We start from the raw sequence: 21,733 nt of genomic DNA on the forward strand, positions 1-21,733 counted from the left end.
TCTAAAAAATGCACAACTTTTATTATAATTATGCATCATAGATTAGTTGTCGGTGAATGAATGGACAAATCCATTTTCATCTTTTCCTTTGAAAGCTTGTTGGATTACGGTTCTCTATACAGCCACTGACATTAAACTAACATCCAAGTAACCCATAATAAACCCAAGGACTGGTATGATAATAGAGGGGTCTTAAGACATTTCTTTGATAATGTGTATAGTAGATCATGATAGAGTCTGTGTCTAGAAAATATCTTTATTCCTGAAAAGAGCTTCTCTTTGATGATGTCTACAGCATTGTACTGAAATGCTGGGACTTTAATTTAGGAAGTCCTGAAAAGCTATAGCATGCTGGTCTCATTCATCCTTTCTCGAAAGGAAATGTTATAATCATAATCACTCACTGTGGGCTGGCAGCATTCAGTTTCCTCTGTTCCTTCCTGTGGTGCCTCACTTGGCTCCTAAAATGTAACTTTTCAATTCAGAAGTTTTCAAAGGAGGAAGGGTTGAACCACAAAACTCCTCGTTCAGAGCCAAGGGAGTCACCACCTCTAAACAACCAGTAACTTTATTTGTTAATCGCCCAGGGAGAACACATAGAGCTCTTTGTATTCTAACTGTTCAGTCACATAATTGCATATTTAACAGTCGCCGTATTCCAAGAGTAATTCATTTTGTGGTCCTTTCAAATGTTTCTGTTACAGTTAGGGTTACTTCCCAATACGTTTACTCCCACGTGCCGCAAGAGTCAGCTTCCATAGGCAAGGTCTCACTTTGTATTAACTGAAACTTGACCCTATAGTGGTAATTTTGAGTCCCTGCTGCCAGTGAGAAGACTTGCCTACAGTCAGTGCAAATCAAAAATTCGTCCATGCAGTGCCTGCAATTGTCCAATCATTAAAATGGATGTCTGAAATATGATGGGCAAATTTGGGATTTACCCCACCAATTGGTGAGGCTCCCAACAGCAGTGTGGATTTGTAACATGACACGCCCCCCGCTGCCCCACAATGGTCAAAATATCTGTGATGGCACTGACACAGGCTGAGCAATGAGCACGTCTGCTGATCAGGTGTGCACTAGAAATGATATGGCCTACTCACCTTGTATTTCAGGAGATACTGGACGTGCAGTGAGGCAGGTTTTCTGGTCGCTAGTCTGCCTGCCCTGACCTCATGCCAAATCCCACGGTCAGGGTCATTTGCATTGAAAGGGCAGGCACCCAAGCCATTTACAGTTTTTGGGGTGTCTACACGTGGGGGGGGGTGGGCAGGAATTTCAGAGAGTCACCTTGCCGCAATGTTAAGGGACTAACTGCTCTGAAAGATGCTAAAAGATGTAAAGCATTTTAACTAATTCAAAGTTGCCGCTTACCTGCTGGGAAACTGGCATTTGTGGCACGAATTCCATTAACATTGGGTTCTGGAATACTACAATCCCTGCATGATGCAGGTGTACTTGGTTTTGGGGGCAATGAAGATGAAACGGGCAGGATTTCTGGTGGATGACATTATCCTGGCAGTTCTCCCTCTTCTGGTGATGAGTGCATGGGGATGGGTGCAAAATGCTCCTGCACCCACTTCTGGTGGAATTTTTCGATGTATACAAAAGGGACGGAGGCCTGGTCAAGCCGGATTTTGTCCCAAATTCCAGCACAACTGTCCCAATTTCAGGCACTAGTTTGCTCTCAACTGGTGTAAAATACTACATTAACAGACCATATAGTCAGGCTAAAAGCTATTAATTAATTAATTAACATTGACAGATGCACTAATCCGTCCTGTAACACAATGAATTATTTCAATATCCTTAGTCATTTTAGCCAAATTTTTTAAACTCAGGTTATAAATCTGAGTTCTAAGTACCATGGAATTCCAGCTCACTGCTGCAACACTCCAGCATGTGATGGCAGTGTTATGGTTTGGATATTCTGCTATTGAGATCTAAGTTTGGTGTAAAATTCCTTCCAAACTCCTTGTGCATGCTACCAACACTCAGCTGAGGAGGCGGTCCAGGGTTGTGGGAAAGGCCAAAAGCACCATTTTTCTAAAACCACATTATTTTACCAGTCTTTTAAACCTAAAGACCAGGAGCTGCTTAAGAGTTTGAGCCTCATCACTTTCTTTGAACTGAGAAGTGAAGCAAAGGGCGAGCCTGCACCTGGGGAGCAGCGCAGATGTACTGAATCTGGAACAGCTCCGAGCTCAGGGTAGCTGGAAGTACTCAAAAGAAGCAGGTGGTGGCCTGAAGGAGACACTGATGGCCCCAGCCCAATGAGGTTGAAATGGGGAAGCCTGCAAAGTTGCAGCAAGGCTCGATCTTATGGCTTATATGGTTCCCACAGACCAATCAGATTGCGGGATAATAGGAACATGCTTTATGTGATTCCCATGAACTATTCAAAGCAGAATACATAAATTCCTTTAAAAAGAGAATTAGATAATTGCTTCAACAAGAGGAATTTTAAAGGATACATAAAGCAAACAGTAGAGTTCAATTAGATTTGGTGGTTCATACGGAGATGGACCAAATGGCTTGTTATACTGTAACATTCCATAATTCTAAATAATCATATGTCAAATGGAGGTATTGCTCACATGATTCCCATGGGCCAACCAGATCTCTAGAATGGTGAAACAGACTAAACAGGTGAATTACTCAACTCAATGTTTTTAATCATCTAGATGTTGCAAATATTGTTACACATGAGGGCTTTTATCCTAAAGCTGTGAGGCTGGAACTCGCATCAGCTCAGTTGGGTCTTTGCACTGTTGTCTCCTTTATTTGTCACATTCATCTTTCACTTGATCTGAATTTGACTTCTCACTCAGCAGAAGGGATGAGGAAAGACATGAAACAGGGAAGTAAATTGCCTTTGACCATTTACTGCTGCACGTTCAAACAATGTTTAAGCAGCAAAGCTGTGTCCTGTAGGTCTAGTATTTATAGTTCAGATGTCCCTAAGAATTCATCAAATCCATGCGGATAGATAGAGGGAAAAAATGTTAATGGTTGCTATTCATTGGTGCATGTTACACTGAATCCGCGAGCAGAATAATCGTTATCATGGGCTATTCTACAGTGGCTGAAAACTGAAACACACACAAACAAAAATAACAGCTAAAATAGAAACAAGAAAACCCCAATGTCACAACACATGGAACAATTCCTTCACAAAACTCAATACCAAGTAACATAAGTCACGAAATATGCATGAGATACCAGTAAGTCCAAAAGAAATCCAAGTCAATCTGCATGAAATGCTAGCAATGTAGAACAAAACAGTCATAGTCAGCCTGCATGAAATATAACAGAAGCACAATTAAAATCACTTGAGTTATATTATGCCCCTTGAAATGGCAGAGATTATAGAACTGGTCAAAATAATTAACTTTTTTGTGATGAAGAAAATATAAAAGTGTCCAAACACAATGTTTGAAAATATAAAGATTCTGATTGGCTGAACACTGTATGGTCAAGTTCCATTAAGGACAGTCAGGATCCATTATGTATTCCCTCATGTGATACTCTAAGGTGTCAGCCAATCGTCTCTCTAAATGAACTGTCCATAAATTCCTTTAAAATATCTCTGGAGGTCAAGTGGTGAGTGTACATCAGTGTTCCCTAGTTGGAAAGAGTGAGGAATCTGATTGGTTCCACTGCTAGTTCAGGGAAGCTCAAGCATCAGTGCACAACCCAACATCTGGGAAAGAGAAGTTTTCCCTAATGAATCAGGCATGAAATACTCTGCATATTATCCTCAATACAAATTCAATTAGTTTAGAAATGATAATCTGACTGTGTATCTATCAAATCCAATGAAACGAGGCAATTAAGATTAGACTTTTTGAACTGAGCTCATTCATTTCATTGAACAGTGATATATCAGACTCCTCGCTGGAAATCTGTAGCTGTAAGGTTGACCTCCAGAAAATGTGCTGTTGCGTGAGTGATACCTCTCCAGTTTGAAAATGATGTTTGAACACTAATCTCCAAGGGGGCTATTGCGGTTTTAAAGTTGGTCAAAGTCTTATGATTTAACAATTGCAGCAATTGTTCTAAGTTGTTTGTACCAGTTGTATGTAGTTTATATCAAACTTAAATTCATCTTGTGGAACTGGGGACTTGTAGTGGGACAACGGTTGAATAGCCTCATCATGTGCACTGTATGTAACACTCAAAATCTCTCAACAAATCTATATAATGATTTAGACCAGATCAGCACATAGAACTAGCCCCCCTCCAAAAAAGAAATCCCTGCTTCCTAACGTCAGTTGTGGGAAAATTCTTTGAATCCATAATTTGAGATAAGTAAACGTTTAGTGATACTACTTTTGCAGATGCCAGTGGTCTTCCAATACCTTATTTAAGTGTCTGTTCCTTATGTCTGAACCTGTTCAGTAAGTGTTGGCAGGTTATTTGACTGTGGGACCATCACAGCCAAACCCATCATGTCCTTGCCTGACAACCAGGTGCACATATCCAACAATGATCACTGGATAGCATTCAGGAGTAGGAACTTTAGCTGATAGTTCTTCCCTCTTACTAGGCCAACCGTGCAGGCACCTATTGTGGTATCCCCTACTAGTCTGGGCTAAGATAAGCAAACTCCAGCAGAACACAAGGGTTTTCCTGGTATGTAGGGCTCAGGAGCAGATACTTCATTTAATCACTGAGCCTTCAGTTTATTGGCCAATAGATTGTTTTTAATAATTCAGTTTCTAAATATTTTTTTTATTTGTTCACGGGATGTGGGCGTCGCTGGCAAGGCCAGCATTTATTGCCTATGCCTAATTTCCCTTGAGAAGGTGGTGGTGAGCCGCCTTCTTGAACCGCTGCAGTCCGTGTGGTGAAGGTTCTCCCACAGTGCTGTTAGAAAGGGAGTTCCAGGATTTTGACCCAGCGACGATGAAGGAAAGGCGATATATTTCCAAGTCGGGATGGTATGTGACTTGGAGGGAAACGTGCAGGTGGTATTGTTCCTATGCGCCTGCTGCCCTTGTCCTTCTAGGTGGTGGAGATCGCGGGTTTGGGAGGTGCTGTTGAAGAAGCCTTGACAAGTTGCTGCAGTGCATCCTGTGGATGGTACACACTGCAGCCACGGTGCGCCAGTGGTGAAGGGAGTGAATGTTTAGGGTGGTGGATGGGGTGCCAATCAAGCGGGCTGCATTGTCCTGGATGGTGTCGAGCTTCTTGAGTGTTGTTGGAGCTGCACTCATCCAAGCAAGTGGAGAGTATTCCATCACACTCCTGACTTGTGCCTTGTAGATGGTGGAAAGGCTTTGGGGAGCCAGGAGATGAGTCACTCGCCACAGAATACCCAGCCTCTGACCTGCTCTTGTAGCCACAGTATTTATGTGGCTGGTCCAGTTAAGTTTCTGGTCAATGGTGACCCCCAGGATGTTGATGGTGGCAGATTCGGCGATGGTAATGCCATTGAATGTCAGGGGGAGGTGGTTGGATTCTCTCTTGTTGGAGATGGTCATTGCCTGGCACTTGTTTGACGTGAATGTTGCTTGCCACTTATCAGCCCAAGCCTGGTCTTGCTGCATGCGGGCACGGACTGCTTCATTATTTGAGGGGTTGCGAATGGAACTGAACACTGTGCAATCATCAGCGAACATCCCCATTTCTGACCTTGTGATGGAGGGACGGTCATTGATGAAGCAGCTGAAGATGGTTCAGCCTAGGACACTGCCCTGAGGAACTCCTGCAGCAATGTCCGAGGGCTGAGATGTTTGGCCTCCAACAACCATTACCATATCTCCATTATGACATGACGTGGTAGGTGTAACTTGCTTCGAAAAAGGTGATATGGGGTTTTCCCCTTATCATTTCTGTTGCAGACTAATTGATAGTTAATCATGGCAGTCAATCTCTAACAACTCTGTTATTGTTGAATCATGCGACTACCAGGATGGTAGAAGATGAACTAGATGAACCATGGTCTTTTTTTGCCTAGCAATTCCAATGTTCCTATTATCTGTCATCACTAAAATCTTGCATTTGTGCATCATTCTGCCTCATGATATTTTTTTCTACTGTTAGCAGTGTGGTACTCTCAAATCAGTTAATATTTTTTTGTGTTGATTATTTTCTTGCCATTCCACTAATGCAAATGCACCAGTAGGGGAAACGGCAAAATTGCTATGGTACCATGATTTTAAAAAACCGCAATACCGAGTTGAGTCTGAAACACTTTGGGGGTAGATTTCCACAGAGGTTCTACCTGCTGGCCTGCTGTAACTTCAGTGGGGAAGCCGCGGAAACTTCCCAGAAAAACAGCATAATCGCCATGTACACCATTTTCCTGGGGTTTCCACCAAAATTACAACAGACAAGTGGGAGAACCCTGTGGAAAATCACCCTCTTTGCCTCTGACATTTTCATGGTGTACACAACTCAAAGTGAGATCCCAAAACCCAGTTGATTCAGTAGCTTTTCTTTTTATGTCCAAGTCAGAGAAATCTTCTCTATAAAATAACAGGAATCTCTGTGGTTATAGCAGTGTTAGCTATTACATACGGATGTGTGCAGTTCAGCTGCCACTTAACTTATTAACTGGTGCCACCTGCAGGAATATGAAAGTTGCTGCAGTAAAAGTGCTATTTTGCTTCACTAATAAGCTCCTCTTTTACTGTGCTGCATTACATGGTAAGAGGCGCTGTCCTTTTTAACCATTTCTAGCCCAGACAAGCTCAAACTGTTCTTTGTGTTCAAAGACTAGCAGTTATGTAAGAAAAAGTTATTATTTTCTCGTTAAAATGCACACAAAATATTCCTTAATAGTGCATAAATCAAAGGGACAGCAATTCTAAGGAACAGAATGCTTTTCCATTTTTTTCCCCACTTAGTGGCAGCATAAAGCATTCCCAAATGATATACATCAGCGGTTTCCAACACAGAGCCCAAGGGTAATCTACAATCCAACCTTCAAAGAACAAGCAACTCAACCCCCAAGGGTCATCTACAATCCAACCTTCAAAGACCAAACAACTCAGCCCTATTAGGGCTTATATATCTTATTTGCTGGTTTATTTTGTTTGAATTTTGTGAGCATAGGACTGTTTAAACACTATGGCCCCATTGGTTGATAAATCCTAAATCAGACTACCAAGATCTATTAGCATTGGCAACTTGTGATATGCAAGTTAATAGGAACATGATTTAACATTTACAATAAAGCAAAAAGAAAAGTACTGTGGATGCTGAAAATCTGAAACAACAAAAACTGCTGGAAAACTCAGCAGGTCAGGCAGCATCTGTGGAGGGAGAAACAGAGTTAACATTTGAGGTTGATGTCCTTTCATCAGAGCTGGATGATATTCGAGATGAACAGCTTTTAAGCAAGTACAAAGCCAGGGAGAAGGGGTCAAGGAAAGGTCTGTGATTAGAGTGGAGGGCAGAAGTGATTAAATGAGAAAAGGGATGATGATGCAAAGCAAATGGAGGTGAATATAAAATATATATATATATATATATATATGTTTTATATGTGGGCCCTGAGGCGCTAAGTGGTACACACTTAGGCAAACCACAAAGACACTAGATTGAAGACCCCTGGCAGGTACCATGGTAAACAGTAAAGGTCCCCTTGTAAGATCCAACAGCATTTTTACCCCTTCTTTAATTTGTGTCTAAACACTCCGAGACCATTTGCCTTGTTTACATTGTAGGACAGTTTGATATGACAGTAGGCTGCAGTGCCAAGAAACATGGCTCCCCTGCTGACCTGTCTATATTCCATGATCCAGCCAGCAGGCCTGCCTTTCTCAGAGCTATATTCCTGACAATAACGTGGGCTGCCACTTCTGCTCCTGTCATGTCAAACTGGGCTTGAACCTGAAAAAGCTCTTGAGAATGCTAGGTGCGTGTTCTTGGTTTGCGCACATGCACAAAATCAAAAGATGAAAATGTGGCCCAGAAATTGGATCGCGAAGCAACCGTTTTTCAGGTGAAAATGGGGGCTGAAGGGTCCAACATGGCTTGTGGCGCCTGCACGCTCATTCCGTGCTGGGTATGCACGCACGCCGTATTGGGTAGGGTGCCCTGTAGTTGTCCAGGGCGCCCCACCTGAAACAGGCATTGGGCCCATTGCCTATGCAAATTGGGAGAATAATATTCAATTCAGGCCTCTTTCCGAAAATGGTTCATGACTGACCATAGCATGCGCCTTGCACGCTGCGGTCAGTTTTCTCAGGTGCATGGCAGCCAAACCAGCGGTTTTTAAAGGGACTGCTGGAGGCAGTCACCAAAAGGTTTTTACCTGGATATGGAGCTCCTCCTGGTTCCACATTAAAACTGTGGGTTGCTGCCATCTAACACTTGCACACCCCCACCCCCCATATCTTAATCTTCTCCCCATCCCCTCCTGGACCCATGGGCCCTGATTTCAAATGAAATTGCGGGTGCGTTGGGGGCGGGACCAGCGAAAATCGGGAAAATCCCGAGCAGGTGAGGAAGCCGGCCCCAACCCGCCGACTTCCGGGTTTCCCACAGACACGCCTGCGTGCACACGGGCATCCCGAATGCGGAAGTCCCACCGGCAATTAAAGCTGGCGGGATGATAGTTAAAGAACCAAATGTACCTTATTGAGGTACTTAAGGTACTTTATTTCTGATGTAGTAGATAGTTAAAGCAATTTTAAACTTACCTGGGTGGCTTTCCCACGGCTTCTGACTCACGTCTGGTGAAAGGCCGGATGAGGCAAAAATAAAGTAAATAAATTAAATAAAAAACCATTGCACAAAGTTAAAAAACAAAATAAACCTACCTTTCCACCGATGTCACCTGCACTCCCCTGCTTCGATGTCTGATTTCTCCCTCTCCGATGTCCCTCTCAGCCCCCGATCTCCCCCTCTTTCCCTCCCACCCCCTGATCGTCTGTGCTCTCCACTCTCTCTGTTCCAGCACTGGATGACCTCGCTCTCTCTTTTCTCTTCCCCCCCCCCCCACCCCCCGCCCTCGCGTTCCAGCTCCTGAGGCTGGCTGCCAGGTGCAAAACCCAGAAACAACTTTAATCACCATCAATTACATCACGATCGCGCCAGAAAAGGTAATTTTTTTTAAAATTCAGGTTTTCCACGTGCACCTTCACACCACCACCTCCCCCCCACCCCCATCCCACCACCAGTTCAAAATTGAGCTCATGGTCTCTGCTGACTAATCTTCATCTTCTTTACAATGGGTGCACTGCCCCTTGGGTTGCAATTGACGTCCCCTGCATGCCGGTCAGGTCCGGATGATGCGTAAGATCCAATTTTGCGTGGTCCTCTTGCTCATCAGTTTCAGCGTGGCGGTTTGTAGTAGCCGCTGGTTTCGCACCCGAAGTTTGCGTGCAGGTTTAGATCTTTTCCAGGCCTGTAAGTTTATATTTAATTTGGCTGGAATAGAAATAAGGGCCGAATTATTGCTGTTAAAATTCTTGCAAGGGAGGGAAGCTAGTTGCATATGGGGAGAGCAGAAAAGCGGGGACGGTGGTAGCTAGTTTTAACCCACTGCAAATTCAGTTTAATGTATCAGCATTTGCAGCAGGAAAAGCTACATTGAGTAGAATCAGAGGGTTTCATTTATTTTGATGCCACTAAATTTATAGTGCTCATTGTTGCAAAAAGAGGCTACTTTGTAGATATTAGTTCTGACTGTAAACAAAGTAGCAAAGAAATTGGTTAATAGGAGTTTTGTTGCTACATTGGTTAATAGTCTGTATTTTTAAAAAATCTTTTTATGCAGGACTATGAGTATCAGCTGAATTCACATTCATCACAATACCAGAAGAATGATCGATGCCCGCCTCCTCCACAGGCGTTGCCAGACAGGGCCTGTGAGGTTCCCAGCTGCAGGTCGGACTCTGAATGTGAAAGGCACAAACGCTGCTGTTACAATGGGTGTATTTATGCTTGCTTGGAATCTGTACAACCACCACCAGGTACACTTAACCTTTGCTAGATTCTGTGAACATTCTTTGCTGTATTATTAATGTAACATTGTATATAATTATGAATAAAACACAATGGAGTTCAAAGCCTCCTAATTCCACTTGGGAATTGCTAAGAGCTATAAGTTTTTTTTTGATTTTCGCACCTCGCCATTTCAAATTCTCTGGTTGAGAACATAAGAACATAATAGGAGCAGGAGTGGGCCATACGGCCACCTGAGCCTGCTCCACCATTCAATCAGATCGTGGCTGATCTTCAACCTCAACTCCACTTTCCTGCCCGATCCCCATATCCCTTGATTCCCCTAGAGTCCAAAAATTTATCTATCTCAGCCTTGAATATACTCAATAACTCAGCATCCACAGCCTCCTGGGGTAGAGAATTCTAAAGATTCACAACCCTCTGAGTGAAGAAATTCCTCCTCATCTCAGTCTTAAATGGCCAACCCCTATCCTACGACTATGCCCTCTAGTTCTAGACTCCCCAGCCAGGGGAAACAACCTCTCAGCCTCTACCCTGTCAAGCCCCCTCGGAATCTTATATGTTTCAATGAGAATGAGAGCCAGAGGCTGGACATGAACCATGCTCCCAAGCTTCTGCCTCTACCACTCTGCAGCAAGTTGTTGATAGGTGTGCCGAAGTGGTGTAAGCTTCATTTGCCCGTTCATTTCTCCTTTTTAATGGGGATGTATCTGGCCTTTGCTTGCCTCCTTCCCCTCAATACTCAGGCAAGATTTGGAACTCACCCTGCGGAAATCATTAATAAATGAACGCAAATCAAAAACAATCACATTATTCTTAAATCGCAACCCCTCAGATAATGAAGCAGTCCGTGCCCGCACGCAACAAGACCTGGACAACATCCAAGCTTGGACTGATAAGTGGCAAGTAACATTCACGCCAGACAAGTGCCAGGCAATAACCATCTTCAACAAGAGAGAGTCTAACCATCTCCCCTTGAGATTCAACGACATTAACATCGCCAGATCCCCCACAATCCTGGGGGTCACCATTGACCAGAAACTTAACTGGACCAGCCACACACATACTGTGGCTACAAGAGCAGGTCAGAGGCTAGGTATTCTGTGGCGAGTGACTCACCTCCTGACTCCCCAAAGCCTTTCCACCATCTACGAGGCACAAGTCAGGAGTGTGATGGAATACTCTCCACTTGCCTGGATGAGTGCAACTCCAACAACATTCAAGAAGCTCGACACCATCCAGGACAAAGCAGCCCGCTTGATTGGCACTCCATCCACCACCCTAAACATTCACTCTCTTCACCAGTGGCGCACCGTGGCTGCAGTGTGCACTGCAGCAACTCACCAAGGCTTCTTCGACAGAACTTCCAAACCTGCGACCTCTACCACCTAGAAGGACAAGGGCAGCAGGCACATGGGAACAACACCACCTGCATGTTCCCCTCCAAGTCACACACCATCCCGACTTGGAAATATATCGCCATTCCTTCATCGTCGCTGGGTCAAAATCCTGGTACTCCCTCGCTAACAGCACTGTGGGAGAACAGTCAGCACACGGACTGCAGCGGTTCAAGAAGGCGGCTCACCACCACCTACTCGAGGGCAATTAGGGATCGGCACTAAATGTTGGCCTTGCCAGCGACGCCCACATCCCATGAACGAATATAAAAAAAATTACAAATACAGAATACACCATATGTTAAATTCAACCCCCTGAATAGCAAATTAAAGATTTTCTGGCTCCAGGCATTAAACAAGTAGAATATAATTTCTATAAAATACTTGTTCTGGAGGGCATCATCTGGTATTACTTCAGGTTTGTGAAGGGTCTTAAGTATGTGAATGTGAGAAAGAAAAAGATGGGAATAAGGATAACTTAAGTATTTTGCAGCTTTCTTTATTTCACAGATTGTTACTTCAACCAATAAACTTGATTTCCACGAATCCTATCTGGGAACTTTGGGAACAACTTTTACAGGAAGTGAATTTATAATTGATGCAGATCATAGTGGCCATCTTCAACATCTGAAGGGGGAAAAAACACGATCAGATTTGTATGACTTGAAAACTGTTTTTACTAGAAAACCCAAACAATTTTAAGAACTTTCTGAAATTTGCTGCCACAAACTGAAAATAGATGCAGGGAGTACTTTGGATAAAGGTTTACGCCCCTCTCTCTCTCACACACACATGCAAATTCTCACAACTGCAGCATGAAAATGATAGATTCCAATAACAAGCAAAAAGATTTGATAACGTAAAGATGGGGCGGGGGGGAGGGGTTTGGAATAATGCAATGTTCAGTTACAAGGAACAGGTGTACAAAATCTTTCCCCATGGGAGTCACTGACTTCAAGCATTATTCAGGATATTTGGAGAAGAACTAACGAGGAACTTCTAGTCCAATTCTGCAATCTATCTTTCCATTCTTTTCAGGGAAAATTAAATATTGCCTGTTTAAAATTTGAAAAATGTACCTACCTTTTCTCTCCATCAAACAGAAAAGGGAAAGAATGTGAATACCAGAATCACATGTGAATGACCTTACACAAAAAATATATTATCCCATAGAATTTACATACTTACACTATTAATATGGGGCAGAATATTTTGTGGCATGCATTGTGTTTCAGACATACTAGGGATTTAAAACTTTTATCCTTCTGCCACATCAAAAAGCTGTGCAATATGTACTTGTCATTTTGGTGGCTTATTTAACTGTTAATTTTCAGTTCTAGATTGGTTGGTGCAGCCAAAGCCCAGATGGCTTGGGGGCAATGGATGGCTACTTGATGGACCAGAAGAAGTACTTCAAGGTATTGTTTCTTCAATATGATTAGTGATTTGGATACACATTTATACAACTTGACTCACTGTAAATGAGTGACTATGATTGAAGTTATACATGTACCAATTCTTTCATTTGTTTTATTTTAGTTATTCTTTCCTCAAGCTAGCTGATTACCTTCATAAAATCTTTAAGATCATTAAAGTCTGGTTTTATGGCCAATTTAAATACCCAGATTTTGGGGGCGGTTTCAAGTTCTATTTTTAGCATCAAAAAGTGGGAGAAATCAGGGAAACAAACTGGATGGCAAAAAAAATGGGTTAATTGAGAGAAAATTAGTTAAAATCCCAATTTATTTGGAACATTGCTAAAACTCGAATACAATCAAAGGACTTTTTTTTTAAAAAAGAGTACAGTTAAGCTAAATGACAAGCTGTAGGATTTTGCACAGTTCAGCAACACCACTTTTTACAGTGATTCCAAATTTCCCTGTGACTAAAGCACATAATGGACTTAATACAAATTTCTTGGATAACAATGTTTAACATGAAGAATCTCTAAAGGGAAACAAGTACTCTACAATAAACAAATTTAATTTTATTTTAATTTAATTTTTGTTCATAAACAGTTTTTGCTCTTGTCACCAACCCCCACAATGCTTCTCGGTAAAAAATATCTAGGTTCCTTTTTACAGAAAAATCGGGCCTCTGTTTCTTTTACGCAGAACATCAAGCCCAGAGATGTACATATCGGGCTCAATTCTGCCGGGAAATTGCTGGTGCATTGGGGGCAGGGTGGCTCCGAAAATTGGGGAAATCCCGTTCGGGTTCAGAACCCGGCTCCAACCCGCAGACTTCCGGGTTCCCCGCTGATGCGTCTGAGTGCGTGCGCGCCTCCCGAATGCGGAAGTCCCACCGGCAATTAAAGCCGGTGGGATGATACTTGACACAGTTGTTTAGATATTTTAAGTAGTTGAATTACTTAATTTTCTCCACATTGAGTCAGGGGTGCGATTTTGAAGCTTCCTCAGCGTATTTCCCGTGCTGTGGGAAACACTCCATGTTGTAACAGACGTGTTTCAGCCAGCAGCCAGTGGAACTTCAAATACTTATTTAACCTATGGGGAGCAAAGGTCACTTATTGCAGCAGGGCACTCAGTTCTTTTAGACAAAGTTTTGGCTGCGAGATCTTTGTGTTTTCACTGCAAATTCTTACTTTCCACTCAAAATCCTTCTGTTCACACATATTTAACTACTTTGCGGACCCCCTCAAACTCACACCGTCAGGATGGGGGGGGGGCATCATGGCTGCATTCACCACTCCATCCGAGGACGAGCAACATCACCAGCCTCGCTAGGCCCGGCGTCCACCTCTGCCACTTGGAGCTCCACATCATAGTGCTGCGCCACTGGCACCTGCACAAGAGCACAGAGGGCAATAACAGAGAGGGGTGCCGCTTGAGGAGGCCCCATCCACATCTGCCACCCACATGGTGGAGGAGGAGGAGGAACCCAGGGGCAGAGCAGTGGCTCACCTGGCTGCTCGTGAGGCCAGGGAGTCACTGATGTGTGAACGGTTCTCCTAACATCAAAGTGTGAACAGTCCAGTCCTCTCACCACCTGGAAAGAGCAGCGTCCACACCAGGCTGCCCACCCCTCCCTACACAAAACAGTCCTACAACTACATATACACCCACTGCAAAGTGACCCAATGAGTGGCATCAAGTGTCGCTATTCGTGGTGAACCTCATGAAAGAGCCCTATCACAAAAGCCAGTCAAAGATGGGCCAGACCTGGCAGCAGTGGTGACAATCATAAAAATTTAACATCACTTTAACAAAAACTAAATATAAATGAAAAACATGACAGTCTGTCAAACACCCCTGTGCACCCTTTGTGCTCACAAAACCTTTGCCTTTCTCTTACGACTATTTCTACATGAGGCATCCCCTGTGGCTGCAGCAGATGTAGTGGCAGCTCACTCATGTTCATGCCCTGACTGGTTAGATGCTTTGGGCCTACGCCCTCTGGGTTCTGGAGCCCGTGAGGGCCCCTCCAAAGACTGCTCCACCTGCACCTGTGCAGGGGCAGACTCGTCCACCTGGAGAGGAGGCAGTATTGTGGGTACTAGTTGAGAGGGGGGCAACGGGTGAGACGTGGGAATTGAGTGCCATCATCACTCCCCTGGGCCAGGGCCACATCACTCCTACCACTCTACTGGACAACAGTTGGGAGGACATGTGTGACGCCTTGTAAGGCCAGTGCTAGTGTATCTGGCGGCAGAATGTTGTTCAGCCTGAGTCCGACGGCCAATGTCTGTGCCTGAATGGACTGTGAGCACTGCTTGAAGCTCAATGGAGGCTAGCCTTCTCTCCATTGCAGACATTCCTGCACTTACCTGTGACACCATCTCAAAGATTCCCTCATGTCCCTTTGACAGCATCTCGGAGATTCCCTCCCGTACCCGTGCCACCATTCCACTGATGCAGGAGTTGGACTCCTCCATCCTCTGCGCTATTGTGGAAAGTACGTGTGGCATCTGTTCCACTACCTCACAAATGTGCTGCTGTCCCTCGATCATTCTCCTTTTAAAGGATGGCCCCAGGGTTCTGCATCTGCGTCCAGATGAACAGAGCCTGGACAGGAGTGCTCCCACCGACGCGGACTCTCCAGAGCTAGCCCTGCCACCAGTGTCTGCTCGTGCGCACGTGTGCGGTAACTCACCAGGTGCCAACCCAACTAACTGAGGACTAGGATCCACCGAGGTGTGAGTATCTGCGCTGGTGGATGGCTCACTAAGATGTGACGGTGCACCCTCGGAGGCCGGCAGGTCCTCTGAAGAATCGCCCTTTGCCATCACTGTGGTCGCTGAAGGCACTGTAAGAGAACAGAAGGAAATATTAAGCATCTTTATGTATTATGTTGTGACGAGCATACTGAGGTGCTGAAGATGGCAAGGCATGTTAACATCAATTCATATTGTGTGTGATGAATGCTAAAGTTGTGTCACCAGACATTTGTGGGTTGCCAATCTCGGTGTCCCCGACGGACAGGCACTCGAGAGTTCGGCTGAGCTCCAGTGCCTCCTGCTCCGCGTATGTAAGGCCGATGATTTGTTGCGGCCCCCCTCCGGTCCTCGCCCTCTTCCGTGCATTTTGCGCTCTCTTCTCCTAGAAGGGGAGAAAGAACAGACGTGTGAGTCAGTGATGGTGAAGTGGCCAACCGATGAATGCATTGGTTTGGGTGAGGCTGACCATGAAAGAGATGCACTAGAGGGTGAGTATGAGACAAAGCCATGTCATTGGATGAGGAGTGGGTTGAGTGGTAGTGGTGAGGTGACTAATGGGGAGGTGAGGAAGTGCAGGTAAATTGAGGATAAGCCTTAAGTGAGTGTGAGGAGTGATGTGATAGATTAGTGTTGGCAGTGCAGAATGAGTTGGGGGGTGGGGCGGTGATGTAGAAGACGGAATGTAGGAGAATCAATAAGTGTACTCACTTTGACTGACCTAGTTAGGTCATTGAAGCGCTTCCTGTACTGGACTCAGGTGCGGGAGATGTTGCTGCTGCTGGTGACCTCCTCTGCCACGTCGAGCCAGGCCTTCTTGGTGGCAGAGGCAGGCCACTTCCTCCCATCCGTTGGGTAAAACAGGTCCCTCCTCCTCATGCCTCACTCCAGGTACTACTGGATGGGATCACTGAATCTTGGAGCAGCCTTGCCCCTGTGCTGCTCCATTGTGGTGTGTGGGTGTTTGCTTCAGGAAAAGCCATTGGAGGACTGCCCCTTTAAATAGAGCTCCTCCAGCTGACAGCCTGTGATGCGTAACCTGCCCGCTGCGCAGCTTTCGGACAGCAAACCCGGAAGCTATGTTAAGTGGCACCAATTGAATCCCGATCGCGTGGGGAACGGACATTTTTTATTGGGCAGGTTACTCGCACGCCCATTCACCCGCCCCCCACCCCCCCACCGGCTGCCATCCCACCTCCACTCTAATATCTGAGCCATTGTGTCTCTGATGTCAGCATGGCACATACAGCATACAGTGTGCCTGCTGACAACACAAATGCCTGAATGGACCTGATTTTAGATAGAAAAACATGTGGGATTTTCAGGATATTTTTGAAGCAAATGTGGAACAAAATCATATTTACTGATCAACCACCTGAAAAAATAGGAATTTATGATGGCATTTGCTTAAAAACTGATTTTATGATCTTTTTAAATCCTTCTCTTATCAATTGGGCAAACAAAATATCCTTTAGGGAAGGATACCCGCTAACCTTAACCACTCTGGTCTTTATGTGACTCGAGTCCTACATCAACGTGGTTGACTCTTAACTGCCCTCTGAGGTAGCCTAGCAAGCCACTTCAGTTGTGTCTAGGGATGAGCAATAAATGCTGACCTTGCCAGCAAAACCCACATCCTGAGAATGAATTAAAAAATAATAGCCTGCTGGCTTTGTTTTGATTTTTATTCCCCATACCAACTATTTTTCCAGCTTTCTTCTTCCTTTGGTCACCATAGATCACATAGCATTCTCTGGAAAATAGTGTAGTTTGGGAGCTGGTCCCAGGCTATTAAAGTGCACAAGAGTTGCCTGGGCAGGCTTGTTCTCCAATATTGCCTCTGGCTGAAGAACCCACTTGCACTCAAAATCTGGTGACCAGCTGAAACACACACACAGACCAAATCCTACATTCTGTGATTCAGTGAGTTGGTACGCTCATACACGGAAGCACCAGTTACCTCTTTGGCATTAGTTTTTTGAACAGGAGAATCGCTTGCTTCTGGGAGGCACTGTGCTATTGTTCTTTTTTGACTCTTAAGTTAGGGCATCCTTCCAAGAAAAAGTATCACTAGCCAATGTCACTGAGCAAACAGGGCATGAGCATGCTATCAACCATGTGATTGGGATGATAAGAATTGTTCTTTTAGCCGATTAATGTTGGAACTGATTATTTGGAAACTTAAGTAAAGAGCCATAGTGCAGAAAACCAAGGTTAAAAAGATAATTTTATAAAAGGCATTCTGTTTTTGTGCCTCCATAAAAATTGAAACTAGCTGTCTTATTAAAATGGTGTTGTTACTGCATTGGGGAGATTTTTTTGGACAGGCCAAGTTTCTGGAACAGCCAAGAATCATCTGCTCCAAAAAGTCAATTTAACATCGGCCATATTGGCCAGTGCAGACTGTTTCTGTTGTTGCCATTAGCAATATATGAGCTGTAGCACAAACTGTGCCATGCAGGGTATTTTCTATTTTCTATTTTTTATAAAAGAAAATCTATAATGCCAGATGTTTTACAACATTGTTGTCTATCACGTAATCATGCCTATATATAACATTAGCCCTTTAACTCAGGAATATTAGTTAATATTTTTTGTAGTTCCCTTTTATTTACATCATATATTAATAGTAGGAATGAGAAGTTACATGAAGCAAAACCAGAAAAAAAGTCTGTTGAAAATAAAAGTTGCTTTTACAGTTCACTAAGCTGTGTAAATAAGTCCAACAGTGATTATGGTTATTCACTATCTTTCAATAATTTTGGTCATTTGAATTTAAATTAGAAAATGCTTGACTTTTCATGACACTGGCTTTACCCACAGTCACCATTTTGAAAAATTCTAATTTTTAGTATGTGCAGGATTGGCGTGAGTAATAAATCTGATTTTTAAATAATTCAGCACAGTAGGCCTCATGCACAGCCAACAGTTTGAAAATTATATAAACCTAATTCTGTCGAATGACTGTCAAAGGTTATTCCTTTATCATTAATTTACACATTTAAATGTTAACAGCCCAGTTGACAATGTCTGTTAGTGCATTGTATCTGCTCAAACTTTCATCTCACACGCACATAATCTCGTACATCATCTCTCACACTCACATACATCATAAAATCTTCTGTGACTATGTGGGTAAGAAATCTACTGTTACACCTGTATCTTCACTGCTCCTAAACTGGGTGTTAGGAAGTACAACAGAGTGGAACATATTTGCAGGCAAGCATCTTTGTGTGAAAATGCTTCACTGAATTGCCCAGCAGCAATATAAGGGTCGATTTCCCAATATGCACCATCAGCAGACAAGGCTCCTCACCCGCAGCACAAAGTTGGAAAATTACACCCCACAGAATACACCATCTATGATTTTACTCTTGTGTAACATGGTGTATCAGTACGCTAGCACAAAATATAATAGACCTATTTAACCTCTTTTTTAAACCTCAAAATCTGAAAATGCTCCATGTAACAATTAATAAGTACATGAAAAGTCAAAGAACTTGCATTTATATAGCACCTTTCATATCCTCAAGACACCCCTAAGCACTACACAACCAATAATTACTTTTTAAAGTGCAGTTTTGTAGACAAATGAGGCAGACAACTTGTACACAACAGAGTCCCATGAACAGCAATGAGATGAATGATGTGTTAGTTGAAGGATGAATGCTGATCAGGACAGCAGGAAAACTCCCTACTCTTTTTCAAAAAAGTACTATGGGATCTATTATGTCCACCTGAATAGGCAGGACGTCTAGAATTTAACTGTGCTGCACTGAAGTGTTAGCCTAGATGTTGTGATCAAGTCCTGAAGTAGAACTTGAGTCCGCAATCTTCCAAGTCAGAGGCAGAGAGCGCTACTAACTGAGTCATTTATCCATTTTGTATATCCACTGAATTTTTTTATCTGGTTAATAACACTAATTTATTAAGAAGCTTATATTGAAAGTGCTATATCTATATTTAAATTGCACGAACTCTCATTCTTTTAGTCACAGATGCTGTAATATAATCAGAAGATTGGATCATGCCAGTTTTTTTTCAGCTATTTATCTTCCTTGCAGCCGAAGCCTGTAGTACTACAGAGGATGGAGATGAACCCCTGCATTGTCCCACTGGCTACGAATGTCACATCATAAATCCTGGGAATCTAGCAGAAGGAATTCCAAATAGAGGGCAGTGCATAAAGCAACGAGGAAATAGCGGTCAGTTGGTATTTCAGACTTCCTACTGTTAATCGGTGACTGTATATAAATTAGGGAACAAGTGTGTGTGGTGTTGATAGTTGAATGGTACAAATTAACTCAAACCTACGTCTGAGATGATTGAAGTTTATTTGGCAGGAATGGCTCAGACTCTTAAAAACCAAGCAATGACCCTTTACAGTGGTCAGTGTTAACTTTGTTTGATCAACTGCTGAACTTGGGTGTCTCTAATGAGCGGGTGATCCACCCCGTCAGTTTTCTGCCCAAGTGGTAAATATGTAAATTACCACCCCCCCCCACCCCCAACTCCCCACCCCAGTGATGTATTGATCCTTAAGTAGTTGGGAGTGGGTTAATCGGGAAAAATAATGGAAATTTGCACAGACTCGATTTTTCCCCTCACCATGCACCTCATATTCCTCATGTCTCCCGTAACGTCTCAGTCCCGCTTCTCTGTGCACCCATGTTCCATCTCCCCATTAAAATCCATCAGAGCTCCTTAGTCTGCTCCATTTGCTTCCACAAAATAATGTTGCACTTGCAGAGAGAGAGCATCTCTGAAAATCCACAATCTCACTGTGCCACTGTAACCACAGTGGAGAGGAACTTCTGCCCACTAGACCCAGGTGACCCTGATCCCATCAGAATTCTCAATGTCAAGATATGTGAATACAGTGAGCTGGCACCTGGGCTCAGTCTCTAAATCCTCCAGGATGGACATTTCTGGGTTGATTCTTGAGAGGGATAGAGTGAGTGAGGAGGTGTGCTGTGAAGTGCTGATGTGTCTGGATGCAGTGGGGCCTGGCTCAGCTTCCTCTGGCACATCTAGGGAAAGAGAAAAGGAAAACAGGTTACATTGGTGTCCTTATGCACAGCCTTGACATATTGCTTTCAGCAAAAGTAGCTGTAGAAGTAACCAATATTAAATTTGTTCAGTATAAGCTTTGTTGCAGGTGACTGGATAAGAGCCGGAGGTGGTTTTCCACGAACCTTGACCTGATGGTTGTCGTCCAACACATTACTCGCTTAGTACATTGTGTTATTAATGGAAAATAATAATAGCTTCTCCTACTTTAGCTGACCTGATAAGATCATTAAATTTCTTCTGGCACTATTTCTACGTGTACTGTATGGCAGAGGTGGCGATATCATTAGTCGCCAGTTCCTTCCATTCTCCCTTGGCTGCTCTTCTAGGGGGTCCTGTGATGTTCAGTGCAGGATAGGCCTCCCCCTTCTCTGCAATGCTTCCTCCAGCAGAATTTCAAAGGCTCTGTGAAACAGACCATTTCTGTGGCCTCCTCCACTCCTGATAGTTTTTGCAAAAAATACACTTGCCTTCCAAAGCTGCAAATCACTTGCCTGCCTCCTTAAGCCTTTTAATGCTGCAGAAGCACCAAATTTCCTGATTACTAATGGTCGAGCTCCCAGTCATGGGCAATTTAAACTTTGGGAGTTGGCCTATAGTGTGTTAATGAGGTTGACCCCAGAAATGAGTATGGGGTCAGCACACTATAGGTAGGGCAGCTGGTCTTCCTACTGTACCCAATATCTGGTCAAGTGATTACCTGATCAGAAAATCTAAGCTATTGTCTTCCTTCAGCACAGGAAACCTCAACCAGGTAGGTTAGCCTACAGCCACAGTAGGTGATTCAAATTTTCTAAATTGTTTTGGATTTTAACGATCAGATCCTCATAATTAAATGCAGCAATATTGAGGACCACCTTTATCCTCAAATTATTACAGTTCTTGCCCATTTTCACTGAAAAGAAATCCTTTATAGTGATTTAAGGCTTTTTTCACTGAGAAGAATTACCTCTGATTTGCCCTACTTAATCCAAAAATTTTGTATTATTATTGAGAATTTATTTATAACATTCAATGCAATGGGGTCCAGCTCTGGGGTTTTTGGATAACCAACAAAACAACATCGACATACATGCAAACACAATGTTCTAAACCAGCTACCATTTGTTACCTGAATTAGCATAAAAAGACATATTACCCGAGCCAAGAACTCTATAATTTTCTCATCTTT

The 21,733-nt window shown here is 43.5% G+C and overlaps 1 protein-coding gene and 1 long non-coding RNA gene across 4 annotated transcripts in view; one reads left to right on the top strand and one right to left on the bottom strand.

The window, feature by feature from the left end:
* Positions 1–21,733, top strand: part of wfdc1 (WAP four-disulfide core domain 1) — a 40,554-nt gene that overhangs the window by 10,154 nt on the left and 8,667 nt on the right. Inside the window, exons 2-4 of the mRNA XM_067998113.1 lie at positions 9,734–9,929; positions 12,653–12,736; positions 19,557–19,697. Of these exons, the coding sequence (XP_067854214.1) occupies positions 9,734–9,929; positions 12,653–12,736; positions 19,557–19,697 (421 nt within the window). The remainder of the gene's footprint in view (positions 1–9,733; positions 9,930–12,652; positions 12,737–19,556; positions 19,698–21,733) is intronic.
* Positions 11,817–21,733, bottom strand: part of LOC137333779 (uncharacterized) — a 35,222-nt gene continuing 25,305 nt past the window's right edge. For 2 of the 3 annotated variants that reach the window (XR_010965983.1, XR_010965984.1), the window contains one exon: positions 11,817–11,945. This is a non-coding gene — a long non-coding RNA (uncharacterized lncRNA). Of the gene's footprint in view, positions 11,946–15,431; positions 15,585–21,733 lie in introns of all 3 variants that reach the window. The other variant, XR_010965982.1, reaches the window with a different exon arrangement.

The sequence above is a fragment of the Heptranchias perlo genome, chromosome 16, assembly GCF_035084215.1.
Source record: "Heptranchias perlo isolate sHepPer1 chromosome 16, sHepPer1.hap1, whole genome shotgun sequence".
Classification (NCBI taxonomy): Eukaryota; Metazoa; Chordata; class Chondrichthyes; order Hexanchiformes; family Hexanchidae; genus Heptranchias; species Heptranchias perlo.